The sequence below is a fragment of the Mustela nigripes genome, chromosome 5, assembly GCF_022355385.1.
Source record: "Mustela nigripes isolate SB6536 chromosome 5, MUSNIG.SB6536, whole genome shotgun sequence".
NCBI lineage: Eukaryota > Metazoa > Chordata > Mammalia > Carnivora > Mustelidae > Mustela > Mustela nigripes.
Window position 1 is genome coordinate 125,391,750 of NC_081561.1, and position 20,662 is coordinate 125,412,411.

The following is a 20,662-nucleotide window of genomic DNA, read 5'->3' on the forward strand; positions in this document are numbered from 1 at the left end:
GGGGGGACCAGATCCCATAGAGCCTGTAACCTTTTATCACTGCTTTCGTAGGAGTGATACAGGATAAATTACTTCTTGAAAGAATCACAGCTCTGTGGAAAATGGACCCTGTGGAAAATGGCCTTTATAGTATTGCTGTCATCATCTGCCATGATGGTTTAATCTGTGGAAGTGGTGAGAAGTGATGGGATGCTGGACATGTTTTGAAGATACAGCCAACGTAACTTCCTGACATTGGATATGGGTGTGAGGGAGGGTCAGGAATGACTGGAAACGTCTGTTCTCAGCACCTATAGGGGTAGAGTTATCATTCACTGAGATGGGGAAGGCTACAGGTGGAACAGATTTAGGGTTGGGGACATGTCAGGAGTTTGTTTTTGGACCAGTAAAACTTGAGGTACCTGTTACACACCCAAGTGGAGAAGTCAGGCATTTGGATATTGTGTCTGGGGTCACCAAGACTGCCCCTAGGTTCACTGATTGGGAAGATTCAGCAGGACTTGGCTGTGGCTGGTGGCTTTGATTTATCACAGCAAAAAGATACAAAGCACAGTCAGCAAAGGTAGAAGACTCAGGACCAAGAGTGCAGGAAACCAGGTGGTCTTCCAAGAGTTGTCTCCCAGTGGAATCAAAAAGGATATGCTTAAGTCCCCAGCAACAGATTGTGACAACATGTGTGAAGTTTGTCTATCAGGGATGCTCTTTAAAGCCCCTGCCCAGGTGTTGATTGCCTTTAGTCACATGGGCACTGTCTCCCTGGCATGTACCAAAATTCAAGACTCCCAGAAGGAAAGCAAGTACTCAGCATAAGAAACTGTACAAACAGTTTAGACCCAGTGAGCGACTCCTGTCAGTTCTGAGAATCCAGAAATCTAGGTTTCTAGAGGCCCATCTTGCAAGCAGGCCTTTCTAAGGATAGACTCGAGCCTGCTGTATTAACACTTACGCACAGATACACATGTCTGGAACTTGGGAGAAACGCCTGGGGAGTAGTTGGCATATAGGAAGCGTTTAAAGCCATGGAAGTGTTTGGTGTCTTGAGAAGCATTTGTCAAAGCTGACAGAACTGAGCTAGATAACGTGAATGTAGAAGAGAAGCAGGCCAAAAACTGAGCCCTGGGGCCCACCAACATTAAGATGCCTGGGAGAAGGGAAGAAACAGCAGGTAAAGTGGGAGGAAAACCAGAAGCAAGGTGTCCTGGAAGCCAAGTGAAGAAGAGAGGAGTGGTCCGTTGTCTCAGATGGCTGCGGCCAAGTCAAAGGAGATGAGGACTAACATGACCTTTTGGGCTTAGAAAATGAGAGGGATTAAGAAGAGTGAAGACAACTGTTTCCGAGGAATTTTGTTGTAAAGAGGAACTAAAAAAATTGTAGCTGGGGGGTAGTAGGATTAAGAGAAAGTTGGTTGGTTATTCAGTGAGAGAAATAACAGCATGCTAATGAGAGTGGTCCGTTAGAAAGTAAAAAATAAAGCAGTTGTAACTTGCTGTTTCCCCAAAGTTCTGTTTCAGGCTTCCTTTGCCATGAGAACTCTTCTCTGGCATCTCCGCTCTGAGCTTTTTAGCCTCTGCAGGATCCAGCCTCCTTTGGACCTGGGTTTTCACTCAGGTTCTCTGACCGCCAGTTGACTTGACCACATTCCAGTTGAATAGCCGTTCCTTGAGGACAAGGACTGTATGCTTTATGTGTGGGCCTAGTCTAGTGGGTACCTGGCATATGCAGGCAAAAATTAGGTTAGCGGGTTTTCTCAGTCTTACGTCCCTAATGTGCCAGTGTTTGCCAGAGTGAAGCAGATCACAAAGAGGGAGTAGCTAATCAGCACAAAGGTAATGCTTGGCTGGACATTTTGGTTATGTTGTTCTTCTATGTGAGTATGATTTTAAATAGTCACTTTGTGCTGGTAAAAGTTTCCTAGTGTAGGTAAATATAATGTATTCGTGGTATATCTCAAAAAGCAGCATCATATCCAGGCATTCCTCATAGAAGAAGACAGTGTGGTGTAATGGCAGAACTTTGGGAGGGAAGTGTGCGATTCCAGAGCCTGACAGACAAGACTTCCCTCCGCCAGGATGTCTGCTCTTAGATTTCTTCTAAGTTGGGGCGGTAATTCTTCCCACTCCTCTGCTCCTGAAACTGTCCATTCTCTCTGGTGTTGCACTTGGTGAAAGTTGGTTTTTGTTAAAGAGAAGTGAGACATCTATTTCATGGAGTAGCAGAAAGAACAGTGGGCTTGGAGTCAGAAGACTGACTGACAGTTCAGCATGGTGGTAAAGAGCCTTGACTTAACCCACGGAGCCTGGGTTTGAATCCACTTAGTATTTTTTTTTTAATATTTTATTTATTTGACAGATCACAAGTAGGCAGAGAGGCAGGCAGAGAGAGACGGGGTAGGGGGTGGGGAGCAGGTTCCCCACTGAGAAGAGAGCCTGATACGGACCCTGGGATCATGACCTGAGCCAAAGGCAGAAGCTTAACCCACTGAGCCATCCAGGTGCCTCAAATCCACTTAGTATTTGTGTGATGTGTCACTGAGATGGGTTGTTAGGAAGGAATAAATGAAATAATAGGTAGAGCAGGGCCTGACACGTAGTAAACAATGATCATTAAGAAGACTTATCTTTGGAATCCTGGCTGTACGGGTTACTAGCTGTATGAACTAGCAGATTGTTGAATTGCTCCAAGTCTCATTTGTGCTCATCTGTAAAATGAAGGCCATGTGTAAAGTGATCCCGGAGAGGCTGCCGTTTTCATCTCTGCCCACACATGCAGCCCTGGGAGTATTGTTCATTGTGGGGAACGTGCAGCCAGGTTCTCAGCTCGTGGCATGCATACAGCCTTTGGCGTCACACCTGATAGCAAAATAGGCTTCGCTGAAGTCACTTAGGCCAGTGTTTTCAAACTTTTTTTTTTTTAATATTATTTTTACTAAATATATTTTCCATTATGACCCAGTATATGTGTATGTATACTTACATATGTGTATGTGTATTATAATGAAAGTTTCATAAAGTAGTATTTACTCTGGGGCACATGAGTAGCTCAGTGGGTTAAAGCCTCTGCCCTCAGCTCAGGTCATGGTCTCAGGGTCCTAGGATCGAAGCCCCGCATGGGGCTCTCTGCTCATCGGGGAGCCTGCTTCCACCCCGCTTTGCCCCCGCCTGCCTCTCTGCCTACTTCTGATCTCTGTCTGTCAAATAAATAAATAAAATCTTCAAAAAAAAAGACAGTATTTACTCTTACCGTATGTGATACACTGTAATCTACACATTTCAGTTTTAATTCTTTTAAAAAAAGATTCTTTTTTAATTTAGTTGTTTGACAGAGAGCAAGAGAGAAAGCACGGGAGAGCACAAGCACAGGGAGAGGAAGAAGCAAGCTCCTCCCTGAGCAGGGAGCATGACGCCAGGTTTCAGGGAGCGATTCCAGGACCCCAAGATCATGACCTGAGCTGAAGGCACATGCTTCACTGACTGAGCCCCCAGCATTCCCAGTTTTGGTTCTTGAAAAGTAAAAATTTTATAATGGCTCATGACCCACAATTTGAAAAAGATAGGCAAATTATCATCATTAATGCCTATCTTTATCTTTTGTATTATAAGAGCATCTTATTAACCAGTCATTTCTGAGGTTGATAGTAGAGAGCTCTGGCCACTTAGGGTTAACCTTCTTGTGTGTTTCGGATGGGCAGAAAGGTATGAAAGGCTCTCCCCATGAGAGAATTACTTTTCTTGGGGCGCCTGGGTGGCTCAGTGGGTTGAGCCACTGCCTTTGGCTCGGGTCATGATCTCAGGGTGCTGGGATCGAGTCCTGCATCGGGCTCTGCTCAGCAGGGGGCCTGCTTCCCTCCCTCCCTCTCTCTCTCTCTCTCTCTCTGCCTGCCTCTCTGCCTACTTGTGATCTCTCTCTGTCAAATAAATAAATAAAATATTTTATAAAATTACTTTTCTTAAAACTACACTGTGAAGAATATATGTTAAAATTTTAATAGCCGTTGTCATAGAGTGAATATGGATGGTTTGAGTTTTCTTTTACTCTTTTCAAATTATCTACCTGAAAATATGTTTCACATAATAATCATTAAAATCTTCTTTCTCTTAAATTATGGTAATAAGAGTAGCAGTTTCAACTTAAAAAAAGTCTTTACTTGGCAAAAAGTCCACCATTAGGTAACTTTTTCTTTTTCTTTTTCTTTTTTGTTTTTAAAGGTTTTAAGTAATGTCTGCACCCAGTGTGGGGCTCAAACCCATTACCAGAGGTCAAGAGTCACATATTCTACCAACTGAGCCAGCCAGAAACTCCTTAATTTTTGATTGTAGTGATCCATGAAATACAAAGTCTAGGAACTACTGAAATACACTATTTTCTTTCTTTATCCCTTTTTCTATAAAATTTAAGGGTTTTTTCCTATGCATAGTTATTATTCATACTCTATTAAATTAGATAGAATATGTATAAGAAAGATTTTTTGTCTCAATATTTCTCTCAAGGGTGCTTCCGATAGTTTCCACTCAGTATTTTAGAGCACTTGTACATTTTATAACATTTAAAAATTATTTTAAATTCTAGTTCTGGTGGCGCCTGGGTGGCTCAGTGGGTTAAGCCTCTGCCTTCGGCCTGCTCAGGTCATGATCTCAGGGTCCTGGGATCGAGCCCTGCATCAGGCTCTCTGCTTGGTGGGGAGCCTACTCCACCACCACCCCCCTGCCTCCCTGCCTACTTGTGATCTCCCTCTCTCTCGCTGTCAAATAAATAAATAAAATCCTAAAAATAAATAAATTTAGTTCTGTTGAAAAATAACCCTTCAATTATGCCTGCTTTATTTCTCAGTTAAGACTCAGATTGGGGTCCCAACAGCAATGAGATACAGAGTTGAGTTCATTGTTCATGCCAATAAAAATAAGAGCCAAGATGTTAACAAATACAACTTGGGGGCCACCTGGGTGGCTCAGTGGGTTAAGCCTCTGCCTTCGGCTCAGGTCATGATCTCAGAGTCCTGCGATCGAGCCCCACATCCGGCGCTCTGCTTAGTGGGGAGCCTGCTTCCCCCTCCCTCTCTGCCTGCCTCTCTGCCTACTTGTGATCTCTCTCTGTGTCAAATAAATAAATAAAATCTTTAAAAATATATATATATATAACTTGGAAGTAGCTATGTGCTTTTGAGTGGGCTTATAGGTAATTGGCTGTTGTAGACTTTGTGATGAAAGGAGGAAGGAAGTCTTTGAAACCATCACCAAGGAAATCTGTCTGAAGGTATAGCCTTGGCACCGTGGAAAGTCATTCACAGACTTAAGGTTTGAGGATATGGACCATATGGCTACCCTTCTCATATTACTAAATTATGGCCTCTAAAGCCATCTTGATGTACTTGGGAGAGGTTGCTTCCATCATAAGATGGTTTCTTTGAGGTAACTTAGGGATTGGCTGCTCTCTGGCATGTCAGCACCTTAGTGTCTTAGGGTCTCCTGGCGCCTTCCTTCTCTACTTGCCAATGCCTCAAACAGTAGGAGAAAGATGGAAAAGAAGGTAAAAGGTAACTGTCCAGTCTGCACCTTGCTAGCTCTGATTTGCTGGGGTTGGGGGTTGAAATAAAGTCTAGAGATTCATTCTGGGTTTCATAAAGTCATGACTTGGTGTCCTTCCTTGACAAAGTCAGTATTGTAAGGATGTGACATATGTCAGCAAATAGTCTTTCTCTCCATGAGATTTTTTTTATTTTAAGGTTTTATTTATTTGAGAGAGAAAGAGAGAGAGCGAGAATGAGGCGGGGAGGGTCAGAGGGAGAAGCAGACACCCTGCTGAGTAGGGACCGCCCCCCTACTCCCATCATGACCTGAGCTGAAGGCAGTCCCTTACCCAACTGAGCCACCCAAGTGCCTAAGATCATTTTCTCAAAACCCTTGAGAAGAAGTGTTAATATTTTTCAGTAGTAATCAGTATCCAAGCCAATTTGGCCGATGGAGAAGAGGAGAACCGGTGTGTTCGCACATCTTAGTATATCTAGTTCCACCCTCCTGAGGAAAGCACAGCTAGACGACTCACCACGGAAAAGCGCGTGGCCCTGGCTACATGCAGACCAATGTGGTCTTTTGTAGGAGAGAATAAGTACAGTACTCATACGGAGTGTTTGTGGTGTGCATGGTTTATGTTGTAAGAATGCCAGGACACTGCACTTGTGACATACAACTAAATTATTGTCTGTTGCAGGTTATACGCGCCATGGCTATGACGGGTGTCAGATTCCCTGCCAGCGTTCTCAGAAAGCCAGACGCCTGGATTGGACTTTGGGGTGCGCTGCAGGGGACACCTTCATCGAAACTCTGTGCTTCCTGGAATCGATACTTCTATTTTTCTAGTACCCAGTTAAACACATCAAATTGTAAAATGTTCCTCCGTAACATTTTCTCGCTGAGACTCCCAGGCCTTGTAGTATCTCCAGAATATATTTTCCCCCTTTCCATAAGACTTAAGAGTAATGTAAGCTCTAAGAAGTCCACCAAGAAGACTCTGCAGAAAGCCGAGGATGACGAGGACTCTGAGGAAGAGAGTGACCATGAGATGAGTGAGCAAGAAGAGGGGCTCGAGGAAGACCCCAGTGTGGTCAAAGACTACAAAGACCTGGAGAAAGTGGTGCAGTCTTTTCGGTACGATGTCATCCTCAAGACAGGCCTAGATGTCGGGAGAAAGTAAGTCTGACGTGCATTTTATTACAAAATGCTTTGTCATCTTGTCATTTTAATGCAGGAGTTTCCATCACTCAGCCCGTCTGTGGTGAGGGGAGCCACAGATACAGGAGGACCTTCGGTCACTTGTTGCAGTTGTTTCCTGCTACAGACGAGAACCCTGACTCCAGCAGCAAGGCAGGGCACTGCCACACATCCCCCGTGCCATATTTCCCTGATTCTAAGACACAGTCGACTCTTAAGATGAGCTGTCGATTTAATACCAGCGTCTTGAGGAAAGTCATGACCACGTTAGAGTATATAGCAAGAGGAAACCACGCCTGGGTTTCACAAATGCCACAGGGTAAGAAGGTATGCTTTAGAAACAACAGAAGCTGTGCCATGCGGTCAAGAACGCAGGCTGTGTAACTAGACCCTTCGTGCTCTGTGTGAGCCTGGGCGAGTTCCTCAAATTCCCTAAGCTTCGGTTTTCTCATCTGTAGAATGTAAAGTAGCGCCTACTTTAGAAGTTGGTGCTTCTCTGCCTAAAGCATCTTAATGGATGGAACTAGAGGGTCTTATGCTAAGTGAAATAAGAGAAAGACAAATGCCATATGATTTCCCTTGTAGGTGGAATTTAAGAAACAGAACAGATGAACGTAGGGGAAGGGAAGGAAAGATAAGACAAAAACAGGGAGACGAACCATGAGAGACTCTTAACTCTAGGAAACAAACTGAGGGGTGCTGCGGTGGGGAGGGGGGTAACTGGGTGATGGGCATTAAGGAGGCACGTGATGGGATGAACACTGGGTGTTAATGCAACTGACGAACCCCTGAACTCTACTCTGAAAGAATGTGCTGTATGTTAATTAAATTGAATTTAAATTTAAAAAAATAACAGAGCAGTGCCTGACACATAGTAGGTACTCACTGTATGTTAGCTGTTACGAAGAAAATTCTGTGTGTTCAATATGTAGTGCACAGAGATGGTAAGTGGAACTTTCAGGATTTCTTTAGTCTTGTTCTCTGCTAGAGTAATTACATAAGAATAGTGACCTCCATTGTTTGTTCATTCGTTTAACAATTGTGTGCATACTGCGTGCAAGATAAGAATCATGGTATGGATAAGATGTTCAGATTTCCATGTGCAATTTATACCTTTATGGCTTAATTTCATGGCGTAGTCTAATTTTTTAATCCATGACACTTAAGGACTCGTAAAGATAACTGAGCCCATAGGCCTCCTCGTGGGGATTTACTGAATATGCTCTCAAATCTGGCCAGCTTGTAGGGGGGTTCTCTCTCCCCCAGAGAAGTAGCTGCTGCTGTTACAAGCAGAACCCCAGATGTTAACCACCTGGAGTCCGAGCGGCAAGAGAAGAGCTCACGGATTTCTCTCCGCACTCTCTCCTGCTCTGGTTGCCTTAGGGACTGAATGGAGAGATCGGCGGCTGCTGGATTGCAGTTTCCCCACCGCAGTGCAGACTCAGAGGGTTTGTCAATGGCCTCACCATACGTGTAGTGCCTGTTCTTTTCCTCAGAGCCTGGAGCCCTTTGGTGGTCATGAACCCTGGGAGCTCCCACTTTGCAGACAGCTGCTACAGGAGTCGGGGCGGGGGGTGCCCCGAGCTCTTCCAGAGCTTACCTGCCCAGTGATTGCGCGTCTCTGCCGCAGTTTGGCGTCCGTTCAGAAGGGCCCCTGGGTCTCGCTGTTTGAGATAAACACGGGGGCAGCTGACTCCCCCTTTCCCAGCAGTCAGAATAGAGGCTTTCTGGAGAGGCTGGTCACTGTCAGAATGAGCCTTAACGGCAGCTGTTTCTTTATTTTTTTTCAGACTGGTGTAATTGTTTTGAATGTATTTCTGTTTCAAAGCATTTGACTTTTTTTTTTCTTTCTTTTTTTTTAGCAAAGTGGAAGATGCATTCTACAAAGGTGAGCTCAGGCTGAATGGGGAGAAATTGTGGAAGAAAAGCAGAACGGTGAGCTATTCCAACAGCAGATATTTTTGTCTCTTTCTCTGCCAGTACTCAGTGCCACCCCGACTTCCCCTCAGGGGCATCAGTGACCCTTTGTGTCTGTCTGTGTTGCACGCTCTGTGACTCCCCAGAGGCCTGGTCAAGCTAGTGAGAATCACCAGCCAACTTGGTGACACAGACCACTTGCTCTTCTGCAGCCTTGATGTCCTTAAGAGAAAATTTTCCTTTTTTCCTTAAAATTTGAAGACGGACCACTATCACAATTGGCAAAAATCTGTTAACTGACTCATTAGTCCCATGAAGAGCTAATAATGAGACTAAGAAGAGTTGATTGTGTAGCGATCCCGGTGGACGGCTGTGAGCTGAGTGGGTGTGTGATTCTGGTCAGTTCATCCGTACCCGCGACACTTGCCACATGCCCTGCTCTGTGCGCAGAGCAGCCATTAGAAAAGACACTTCCTGTTTTCTAACAGGTCCATAGCAGTACTGTCGTTAAGTGAAAGAAATCAGGTATAAGAAAATGTATTTCCGGCATCCAGTGTTGTTATAAATCATACACACATACACACACACACACCCGTGTGTGTGTGTGTGTGTATAAATTGTGTATTGTAGAAATAAGTTGCATGTGTACCTACATCTGGAATTAGTAATACTAGTATTTATCTTTGGGCCATTATGGGTTATATTTTCTTCTTTCTATTTTCTTAATTTTTTTAAGTATAGATCACTTTCATAATTGGAAAAATAGTAATGATGGTAAAAGTTAACGAAGCACAATAAAAAGGTGTATGACAGAGACTGTTTAAAAAAAGTTTGGAAGGGGAATGCCCGGTGGCTCAGGTGGTTAAGCATCTGCCTTTGGCTTAGGTCATGATCCCAGCGTCCTGGGATCAGGGGCTGCAGGATCAGCAGGGAGCCAGCTTCTCCCTCTCCCTCCTCTACTCCTGCTTGCTCATGCACACACTCTCTCTTTGTGTCTCTCCATCTCAATGAGTAAATAATAATCTTTAAAAAAAAAAGCTTGGGAGACAAAGACATACGAGGCATCAGCAGACATAACCTCACTCTTAGTGTCTAGAGAACAAATGTTCCCGGGAAGTCAGACACACTTTTGTAGGTGGCTTCGAAGCTTGTTTCATGTTTCACAACTCCCCTGGGGATGGAGGGCTTGAACTACATCCTTTTGCTGTGGGGCATGGGAGGGTGTGAGCTGTTGGCCATGGATCCGGATCAGCACTGAGGCTTTCTTCAGAGACCTTGCTCTCTGGGATCCTACAGGCTCTCATGGCTAAACAGACAGGAGGAGGGGGCACTCCCCAGTGCTCATCTCGGCTGCCCAGTCCCACGGTCCATGATCTGTGATGGCACCCGACCCGGCAGGTTCAGCACGTCAGTCATGGCTCTGTGAGCTGCGGGAAATCAGGCGCTACAGACGTGCCTCTGGAGATCAGGCTCCTCTTCTCCCATAATTGCTTTTGCCTGCTTGTAGCCCTGCCCCCTCTCCTCAGCTGCAGTGTTCTAAGACAGGACCTGCTCTGCGAGCACCACACCTCTGTGCCAGGGCCTCATTTACAAACACCACAAGTCCATCTTCCCCCCCTCTGCTTTGAGACATTGTTAACTACAGTCTAATTGCTGCTGCTGCATTCTGCCTTGGGTGTTCTCTTGTCTCGGCTGCCTTCCAGATTTCTCCTGAGGGTCAGCAGAGGAAGGGGCCAGTGTTAACACTCGACTGCCTTGTTACTAGGAGGCCTGTAGCCATAGTAACTGCAGCTAAGGGGAGATTTGAAATGTAGATATTTGGAACAGCCCTTAATCCCAACCAGTGTTGCTTTGTGTCTGCTGTGCTGTCTCCCGCATGAAGGAGGACAGGCCCTTGCAGGGAATAAAGGACACCTCCCCTTCCGAGGCCGGCCGCACGGGGCTGTGCCTGGCCACCGGTCCTCAAGGGTCAGGCGGGTTTGTGGTGCTGCAGCTCCGAGCAGGCCGCCTGTCTGTGCCGTGGCGAGCCGGGGCCTGCTGACTTACACAAAAGGACTGAAGCTTCCTCAACTCCCCACTCCCCGGGATTGACTGGCTAAAAGCCTTCCTTCCCTGCTCACTGCTAAGCTCCCAGAGGCCTCTGCGGCTCAGCCGCACGCAGGACACCCAGCAGCTTGAGAAGGGACACGAAGGAGGGTTGGTTCTGTGTATCTTCGTTATCACATGCGGGTGTTACTTACTAAAAAGTGCATTTTAATAAAGCCATGCTGAAAAATGTAAAAGCATTTGAAATGCTTCTTTCAAACCTTGTATTTCTGGACATTGATTTTTTTTTTTTTTTAAGATTTTACGATTTTAGAGTGTGAGAGAAAGAGAACACAAATGGGGTGAGGGGCAGAGGGAGAAGCAGACTCCCCGCCGAGGAGGGAGCCTGATGTGGGATTCCATCCTGGGACTCCAAGATCATACCTGAGCCAAAGGCAGACGCTTAACCGACTGAGCCACCCAGGTGTCCTGGACATTGATTTTAAATGTCCGCACAGTTGGGGCAAATGGTCTTTTTTTTTTTTTTTTTTTTTTTTAATTGAACTCATGAGAACTGTAGGAGGACAGACCGTCTAGATGATGCCTGGGTCAGCCCATCCTTCAGACCCAGGGCAGAAGCAGCCTCCATGCTTCCTTGCGGTTTGAGCCATTTTGCTTCTCAGCCCAGAGGGGAAAAGGTTAATGGTTTATAACCAGCTGCTACGTGAGTTTCGCATGTAACTGCTCTAGGCTGACGAGTGTGGCATGGTGGCAGAGGTGTGCATTCCCACGTTGTGGACTGAATACTGGGCCCTTGAGTGGGTGGGAGAACAAATAGGAGTTTGCCCAGGTAAGGTGCAGATGTTTTTGACAGCATGAATTTAGGACTGCCTCAGAGAACATTAATCAGAAAATAAGGTAAAAGTGGCACCATATTTCTTAAACAGAAACCCTCCAGTAGACTCTTAAATGGCCACGTATGCCCACTTCGAGTCCATGGCCCAAACATGGGGTTGCTGCCCACCTCCTGGGAAGCAGTGGTGAGTGGTCTGAGGTGGCCCCAGTCAGTCCTGGCTTGTGTCCTAGCGGAAAGAGCATATGACACCTGGGTCCGTTTAGCTCCTTCCCGAGTCAGTGGGCAGATCCTGAAATCCTGACCTGCCAGGACCAGGTGCCCACCATGGGCTGTCCCTGGCAACACTGCTGTGACTGCCCTGGGACATGACCGGGACTAATCAGCCTAAGGGTCCCACCTGGACAAGAACGGGTTTGACGTTAGCCCTTTGAACCCATTGAGTCAGCGTCCAGATTGATCCTTCTGTCTTTGTGAACTGAGTCCTGTCTTCTTGATGATGTGGCATCACCGGGGCTACTCAGTGCTAGAGAAGAAGTTCCCCATTTTTCTAAGAGATACAGCTGAATGTTCTTCCATAGCGGCTAATTTTCAACAGACTGCCCCATCCACAGTTACATAGCTCATCTGGGTCGAAATCAATGAAAAGTTACACTGGAAATTACTTTCTCAGCGCTGGCAATAATTACTATGCTCGTGCTCTCTCTGATTGTGCCCCACTTTCTTTGCCTCTTGTCACCGTTACCAAAACAAATCCCTCCGTGTGTTGCCTTCAGTCATCCAGTAGAGGGGAGTGAGTGGGCCGGCCACACCACACCTGAGCTGCTGTGAGCAGGCAGCTGTCTAGGTCTGATGGAAGGACACAGATGGCGTTGGGCACGAGTGTCGGAGGCATCCTCTGAGCGAGGCCCTTTCATCTGGAGGCACCATTGATAAGGGACGGTTTCAGCAGAATCACTAACCTTTCTCACATGGTCCTCTGGGTAATGATGGTTCCTGGATAAAAACTCAAAGCAAGGACATATGCGGGGCACCTGGTTGGCTCAGTCAGTGGAACATGCAGCTCTTGATTTCAGGGCTGAGAGTTCAAGCCCCACGTTGGGTATAAAGATGACTAAAAAAATAAACTTTAAAAAAAAAAAAAAAGACATTTGCATTAGCCTGCGTTTCCCAAAATGCAATGAAGGCTGAGTTTTCTTTCCATTTTCAGGTGAAAGTGGGAGATACATTGGATCTTCTGATTGGAGAGGATAAAGAAGCAGAAACAGAGACAGTAATGAGGGTTCTCCTGAAAAAAGTGTTGGACGAGAAAACAGAAAGTGAAAAGTACAGAGTGGTGTTACGCCGGTGGAAAAAGTTAAAGTTGCCTAAAAAGAGTATGTCTAAATAAATGGATTGGTTTATATTAATAAAACTGCTTTCTAGTGATGGAGGGAAGGGCCAGCTTCAAAAGAGGACATTTTTATTCAAATAAAGTCACCTCACCTTTAGTGGAATCTGCGGAGCTCTTTTATGGACATGGGGATCCATAGCTTGGAGACGCTGCCCGTGGCCTGGAATCCTCTCCAGAGCTTGATTGGTGCTTGCTTTGGCCTCATGAGCATGAATGAGATGTGTCCTGAGTGAACTAACCCCAGAGAGAGTTTTAGTGCCAAGCCTGCTGTTCCGCACAGCGACCACGTCGGGAATCAAGTCAAATAACTGGCCTTGTCGTTTGTGCCTCCGTTTCCGTTTTGTCCCTGCCGACCAGCTTCCCTGGGTTCAGACTTCTTAATGGCAAAACCAGTTGAAGTCAGGGTCACCCTTCATATCCTTTGTGAGACCCCTTTCTCCACCAGCCCTTCTGAATCACCAATTTGTGAGCTTTCGTTCCCTTCAGTTTGTCTTCAGAAGGACAGATACGTGAAGTTGTCCCAGCTCACTGCAAATGGGCTAGTTAGGGCCCATTGAACAGTAATCGTTTAGGGGAGGGGGCCCCAAGAGGCCTTTTTTATGGCATTCAAGAATGGTTTTTACATTTTTAAAACATTGTTAAAAGAAGGAAGGAATATATGAACCGAGGCCTTAGGTAGCCCACAAAGCCTAAAATATTTACTATCTGACCTTTTACAGAAAAAAATAGGATGACTCGTGTCCCAGCTTAGGGTAATAAGCTGAGAGTTTAATTTTCGGGAGAAAGTAGATTTTAGTAGTAGGTTTTAAGGGAAACACAGATATTATCAACGAAGAGAACAAAGAGAGACCAATTATTCTAATTCTCAAGAAAGTGCTGTAAAAAGAAGAAAGCCTAAAAAAATAATAGTATTAGAAGGGACACACACATAATACACGTCATCTAAGAAAAGGACATCTGCAGAAATAAATTGGTTTGTAGACTCCCAGGAACAGTTTCCTAGCACTTGAAGAGTCCACTCAAGTAGAGACCCATTAGATGGTGTCATGGAAAAAAGACTGGCTGTGCCTGGGTCCTTTTATTGCCCTCTAGGAATTCTTGAGAATTCAGGTTAACTGACAATGAAGGGAAACTTCTGTGGCCCAAAGCAGGGGGATGTCTGGGCCCATGAGTGTGGAGGCCTTAACACCCTGAATTTCAGAAGACTCCAAAAAATTGATCTTTATTTGAAAACTTAAGTAAGCTCTCAGGAAGAAAGACAACATAATGTGCAAAGCAACAGAGGGAATGTTTCCGTTTTACCACTTGTTAATTGGGCTTTACTGAGTTACCAGTAAAAACTTTAATTTTAACAGGACTTAGTTCTGAATTATAATTTAGGAGACTAATGTCTTTACTTTTTCTCATTTCCTCTTCCTCCGTCCCTGTCTCGCTCTCCCTCTCTCTCCTCCTCCTTCCCACTCTCCTCTTGACTTCTCTTTAGAAAGTTGTAGAAAGACTAAGAAGTCTTGTGAGTGACAGCATGATCGAGGGATGTGTCAGGGGTCCTGGTTTTTAGGCTCAGTCTTGTCATTAGTAAGTCGGGTTACCTTGGTTACAGTTTGACCTCCGTCTCTGGGCTTCAGCTTCCTCATTGGTCAAATGGGGACCGGGGTACTAATAGTCATGTACACGTTTTCATGTGTTCAAAGGAAGGAGAAAATCAAAATGTGTTGTATGAGGTAAGAGGTGCTATTGCTAGCTAGGAAGCAGGAAAAGCCACTTGAAAGGCTTTTTGAAGCTTTTGGTAATTAGGACCTCACCTAGCTGTTTGCAGCGTTCGGGGCCACACGCCAGACCTCTCTGTTTTAAAAAATAAAACTAAAAAATATCTCATGGAGAATGTTGGTTTGGCGAAGGCCCGTGGCAACAACTGAGCTCTCAGAGTTGTCTGCAGTGCGAGGGACTTGGAACACGGTTATGAAATAGAAACAAAAGCAGTCCGTAAGGATTCACAGAACTCTGGAAACTCACCCATTACTTGACCCAAATGACAGTTGCAACGCCACCTCTGTGAAAATTAAAATTGGAAAAGATTTAAGATGTATATGTTTCTAGTGCAGTGGTTCTCAGCCAGGAGTGATTTCACGTTGGTCAATGTCTAGAGACCTCTCGGGTGTCACAGCCTGTGGGGGCGGGGGGGATTAGGGACATCGAGTAGATAGGGACCAGTGATGCCTCTACATGTCCTGCAGTGACAGGACACCCCACAATAAAGTTACTGGACCCCAAATGAGTAGAGATGAGGTTGAGACACCCTGCTCTAATGGGACGGCAAGTTTTGTTTTTTTTGTTATGACTACTTCGGTAGAGGCTGATCTAGCCCGTTTATCAGTAATGATGGCTAATTCTTTCAAAGAAGTCGCTGCCCTCTAGGAAATACGACGCTAATAGCATTTCTCTGCCAAATAGCATCTGTTGTCTTCCCTGGGAAATTATATAGATGGCTAGGCTATCATTTCTTCATCTTTTTAACATTTTGTAGAGAAAAGTAGACCTTTGGGGGATATTTCTTAAGTCCCAGGTTTTTTGGTTAGTGATGACTGTGGAGATGGACACAGAAGTAGCATTTTCTAAGAAGCTGAAAAGAAAGATTGCGGTTGGGGTGCTGGTGTTGACGTTCCGTGAACCTTCTAAAGGTGCCGCCTGTATCCGGCCAGGAAAGTGACACTCGGCTCAAGTTCTGCCGCATCTCGGTCACGCACATTTGGCTTACAGAAAGGTGCCGTCAGATTATCAATGAGCTTACTGACAATCGCCGGGGAGTAGTGTAGGACAGCAGAAACTCCGTGGAGTGGACTTGAGAGCGGAAAGAGGGCATCTCCCAAACTGCTTTCAGCAGGTCACATAGGAAGCTTGGAGTCACCTGTGGTAGTATTTTCACCTTGGAAATCGCAATCATCAAAAACCAGTACTTATTTTTCCCTTGGAGAGTCATTTCTTAAACATCTACCAGCACATCACTGGGTGGGACTGCGGATACACACCGGAAGTTTCCCACTGGAAGTGCCTAGCACTGTGGGCGGAGCCTCATCCAGCCCCAGCCCCAGCCGGCTTGCTCCCCTTGGCTAGTCTAGGTGTAAAGAGATGCGGTTGCTTTTACCACGCGTTCTTCAGTAAATTCTTTTCCTCCACAGGAAGGGCCCCCACAACCTGCTGTCCTTCTACTGTTGGTAGCTGCTACTCCATAATCCGCCCCCTGGAATTTCTCTGAAGGCCCTGAGGTTGGAGGCAGCTTTCCGAGACTGCCGCTTTCCCGATCCTCTCAAAGACCTGCACGTTGGGTTATGGGGTTTTCTGTTCGTTTTTGGTTAAGCAGGCGTATCAGAAGCAGGCCAGTGAAAGTAGGAATTTGCAAGGACATGCAAATGTCCTCGAGGACATGGATCACGCAGGATGCCCTTCTTGATTCTTCCGTAGAGATGACATCTGTACCCAGTGGGCCTTCTATCTTGGGACTTTATTTTTTCGGAGAGAGTGTGGGGGTAGGGAGCTGGTGGGCAGAGGGAGAAGAGGAGAGAAAGACCCTCAAGCAGACTCCACACCCAGCAAGGAGCCTAGTGTGGGGCTCGATCTCCCCACCCTGAGATCATGACCTGAGCCAAAAAATCAAAGAGTCGAATGCTTAACTGACTGTACCACCCAGGAGCCCCTCCTGGGACAGAATTCTTTTCTTTCTTTCTTTCTTTTTTTTCTTCTTTTTTAGAGATTTTATCTTTATTTGACAGAGAGTTCACAAGTAGGCAGAGAGGCAGGGAGAGAGAGGGGGAAGGAGGCTCCCCGCCAAGCAGACAGCCCAATCTGGGGCCTGATCCCAGGACCTTGAGATCAAGACGGGAGCCAGAGGCAGAGGCCCAACCCACTGACCCACCCAAGCGCCCCTGGGACAGAGTTCTTAAAGATGATGAGACCTTCCCCAAGGCAGATAAGTGAAGCCCCCAAAACTGCAGTCAGGGTAGAACAGCAAGTGTCTAAAATGGGCCATTTCTGTTTAGAGTTCTGGACTATAATAATGATTTCCAGAGCCCCACTCAGAAGGCTTCCTATTAGATACTTCCTGCCCCCTTGCAATGCATAGATTTTTCTTTCCGATGTAAAGGAGAGCCCTTACCTCTTGATTCTGATGCAGAGACGCAAAAGGTGAGGCTAAAATGACAGCAGCCAACTCTCCTTTGAAGCAACACAACCAGCAACAACCTGACCAGAAGGCACCCGTCGCCAGGGGTCTTGCATCGGCCGAGGCACAGGCCCCCCCATGCCCACGCTGTGCCTGAGCTGACGCTTCCCCGCATCCACACCGAGGAGGAGACTTAGGTTTAATACCTGTGTCAGAAGTAACAGGAACCGAACACTGGGAAGACCAAGGCTATGGAGCTCTGCAGCTGGCATTCACAGCCTCTTAGCAGGAGCGTTTCCAGTCTGGGAGAAGCAGGAGAGTCGGGAAGCTGTGGGCCTGCGGCTGCCTCAGGCCGGAGCCCAACCCTCCTCCATCGGCTGTGGCCTCAGCTGTCGGCACTGAGCGGAGGAGCCCAACTTCGCAGTCCGCTTATTACCCACGTGCAGCTTGGAATTCGGTTTCAGGCAAGAGAGGTTAGGTTTGGTGGTGTTTACCACCAGACCCTTCTCTCCAAGGCCTCCTAACTACCAATTAATGAGTTGAAGACTTGTTAGAGTCATGGAAGAGTGCCCAGGAGATAGCTGGCATTACAAATACTTTTGCAGGGCTCCTGGGTGGCTCAATGGGTTAAGTGCCTGCCTTTGACTCGGGTCATGATTTTGGGGTGCTGGAATCGAGCCCCATGGCGGGTTCCCTGCTTGGCGGGAAGCTGGCTTCTCCCTCTCATTCTGTCACTCCCCTCTGCTTGTTCTTGCTTTCAAATAAATAAAAATCTTAAATATTTTTGCAGAATGAACGCACTTCCTTTAGAGGACGAGATGATTCTTACTCTATTTCTCGTTCTGCTCTCTGCACTGAAAGCTTTCTCAAGTCAAACACTCAGGCAGCTCCTGGACAGTCAGAACAACCCCAAGTTAAACAGCAGGAGCCCCTTAGGCAGAAAGACGGAGAAGTTTACTGCACGCAGCCATGCCAGGCGTGGCACCGAAATCTCGAGCACGGACTTCGGAGGCAAGCCAGTCATCATTAGCAGCACCTGGCTGGGCCAGCTGTCTGACCTCGACCTAGTTACTCAACCCCTAGAAGCAGCTTCATCTGTAAAATGGGGGATAGAAACAGGGTTCCTGTGAGGATTAAATGAAATAACTTATGTCAAGTCCCTAAGCCATTAGTGGGCTCAGAGAAAGGGAGCGCTTACAAAAACGTGAACTCCCTGTAATTTAAGGACCCAGCTGCCACACTGTAGGAGCTTCTGGAAGGATGAGCTGTGGCATGACGTGTTCTCCACCTCTGTCAAGGACACAGTTCACTATCCGGAACACAAACTCCCTTTAGAAGAACAAATGAATTCTTACTCCTTAAAATCAATGAACAGGCCTCCCCCTGTAAAACTAGGCTCTGGCAAAAGCCACGTTTGGCCAGTGCTCCTAGGCCATGCTGCGTAAGCATTTATAAACCTGTGTCTTCCTGCTGACCTGAAAAGCTAAGATTTCATTTATTGCTAGTTAAGAAACAGTTTTATTTGAACACAATGGGAAACCATTTATTTCACCTGAGATCTAGTTATCATAATTGGAAAAGGGCTAAGCCGTCGGTTTTCTGTGACATGCACAGCCTACCTTGTGAAGTGCAGGGACCCTCAAGAGTGTGGCCGTGGACCAGCAGGGCCAGCATCACCTGGAAACTTGGCAGGGATGCAAATTCCTAGGCCCCATCCAGACCCACTGAAGCCTACTCTGGGGATAGGGCCCACTGGTCGGTTTAACATGCCCTCTGGTGGTTCTCACTGCAGAGGACCCACTAACCGCTCCTGCTTGCAGCAGCTCTTCTGGAGCTCAGCCCTTGGCCCTTTTGCCAGGAGAGCTGCCCTTTTCCAACCTGGGGAAGACCTCTAACAAGGACCAACAAGCCCCTCTGCCTCACCTGGGACTAATTCAGCCAAACAATCCATAGTTCTAGGGCTTTCCAGAATGGGGGTGAAGCTGGACAGCAGTGGAGACCCACACCCTAGCTCCTGGCCTTGCCTGGCCTCTGCTGCGTCCCTCCTGCCCCTTCTCCTGAGGACAAGCCCACCGCCACTCTCACGGGAACATCTCAGGTCTGCCCCAAGGGAATCCGATCCCTGGCAGTTCCTCTCAGACTCGTCCCGGGTGTGCTCACTGGTCCCAGAACAGGGCTCTCCACAGTCACCGGTGATCTCATACTGATCTGAAACCAGGACGCCCACATCGGAGATCAGACAGACTGAGGCTTAGAGAACGTGGGTGGTCAAGGACACCAGGACTTGCACTTGTTTTCGGATCTGAATCTTTGTGTGCTATGGCTCAGAGGGTGTTCAGCAGCCAGACTGGTGTGCTGTTGCAGAAACGGACCAACGGGTTTAAACCTTGACACCGCAGTTCACCAGGAGCGCAAACTTGGGCAAGAAACCTACTTCCCTCTGCTTCCTCACCACAACACAAATCATGGTTCCCAAGACACTCGTTTTTAGGAGAATTAAAGGAGAGAGTATATGCACCCCTCAGGGCCACACCATACCTTTCTTAATAGACACAATTCTGGAACTTACCTCGCGGGTTTTTTTGTTTTTTTTTTTAAAGATTTCATTTATTTATCTGACAGAGAGAAAGAGAGAAATCACAAGTAGGCAGAGAGGCAGGCAGAGAGAGAGGGAAGCAGGTTTCCCACTGAGCAGAGAGCCCGATGCAGGTCTCGATCCCAGTACCCTGAGCTCATGACCTGAGCCCACAGCAGAGGCCCAACCCACTGAGCCACCCAGGCGCCCCCACCACCATAGAATTTTTGAGACCATCATTAAGGCTGGGCTCTCAGCAGTGTGGCCGGCAGATTTATGTACTTGGTGAATGTGAGGGGCCGTCACAGCGCATAGGGAAGGAGTGTTGATCACGCCTTTCTCACCACTGGCCGCAGGGGATGGTGGGGGACAGTTACGTTTGTTTAGAAGCTTCCCCAAAAAGGCCATTGCCTGTCACCATTCCAGTGATCGTGATAATTAACTTCGTGTGTGGTTCTTATCTCCGAGAACTAGATTTTATAAGAAAGCTCACAGATACTGAAATTCTGTGACTTCTCTTTTGGGCAGAAAACAAACATACCCCACAGCCAGAATGCAAAGAATTTAGTCTTCCTTCAAGTCTTGCTTAAACTTGTTACTCCAGCCCCCGACTGGCCCTAACCTGCTGATGAGGCTCACACACACACACACACACACACACACACACACACACGTCAGGATTCACAGCAGAGCAGAGTCCCTGGGAAAAGTAGCCCAATCACCAGCCACAAGTTTCTATCTTCGTGACCCTCGGCCACAAAGGTATTTTTACTATGCATATGAAATAATTTATAATTAGCCGAAGAGGAGAGGTAAGAAAAAACACGTAACCACTTGTTATCAGTTAATAATATGTTACCTTTGAGGAACTAAATCCCATTTACTCCAAAGTGAGAGAAAAAAAAGGCGGGGGGGGGGGTTGAAAGTGGGGGTGCAGGCTTGGTCCTTGGTCTGGTCGCAGGGCTGGGCTGGCACCTGACCAGTAAAGGTATGAAAAGGTCACATGCGCCTCTCACTGTGTGGCCAGGAAGTGGTTCGC

At 46.8% G+C, this 20,662-nt stretch overlaps 1 protein-coding gene across 3 annotated transcripts in view; it reads left to right on the forward strand.

Annotated features, from left to right (window-relative positions):
• Positions 1-12,989, forward strand: part of MTRES1 (mitochondrial transcription rescue factor 1) — a 14,445-nt gene extending 1,456 nt beyond the window's left edge. Inside the window, exons 2-5 of one of the 3 annotated variants that reach the window (XM_059399264.1) lie at positions 52-220; positions 6,205-6,683; positions 8,567-8,639; positions 12,710-12,989. In XM_059399264.1, the coding sequence (XP_059255247.1) occupies positions 185-220; positions 6,205-6,683; positions 8,567-8,639; positions 12,710-12,889 (768 nt within the window). In that variant the 5' untranslated portion in view covers positions 52-184 and the 3' untranslated portion in view covers positions 12,890-12,989. The remainder of the gene's footprint in view (positions 1-51; positions 221-6,204; positions 6,684-8,566; positions 8,640-12,709) is intronic. The other 2 variants (XM_059399267.1, XM_059399266.1) reach the window with 2 other exon arrangements.
• The last annotated feature ends 7,673 nt before the right edge of the window (positions 12,990-20,662 follow it).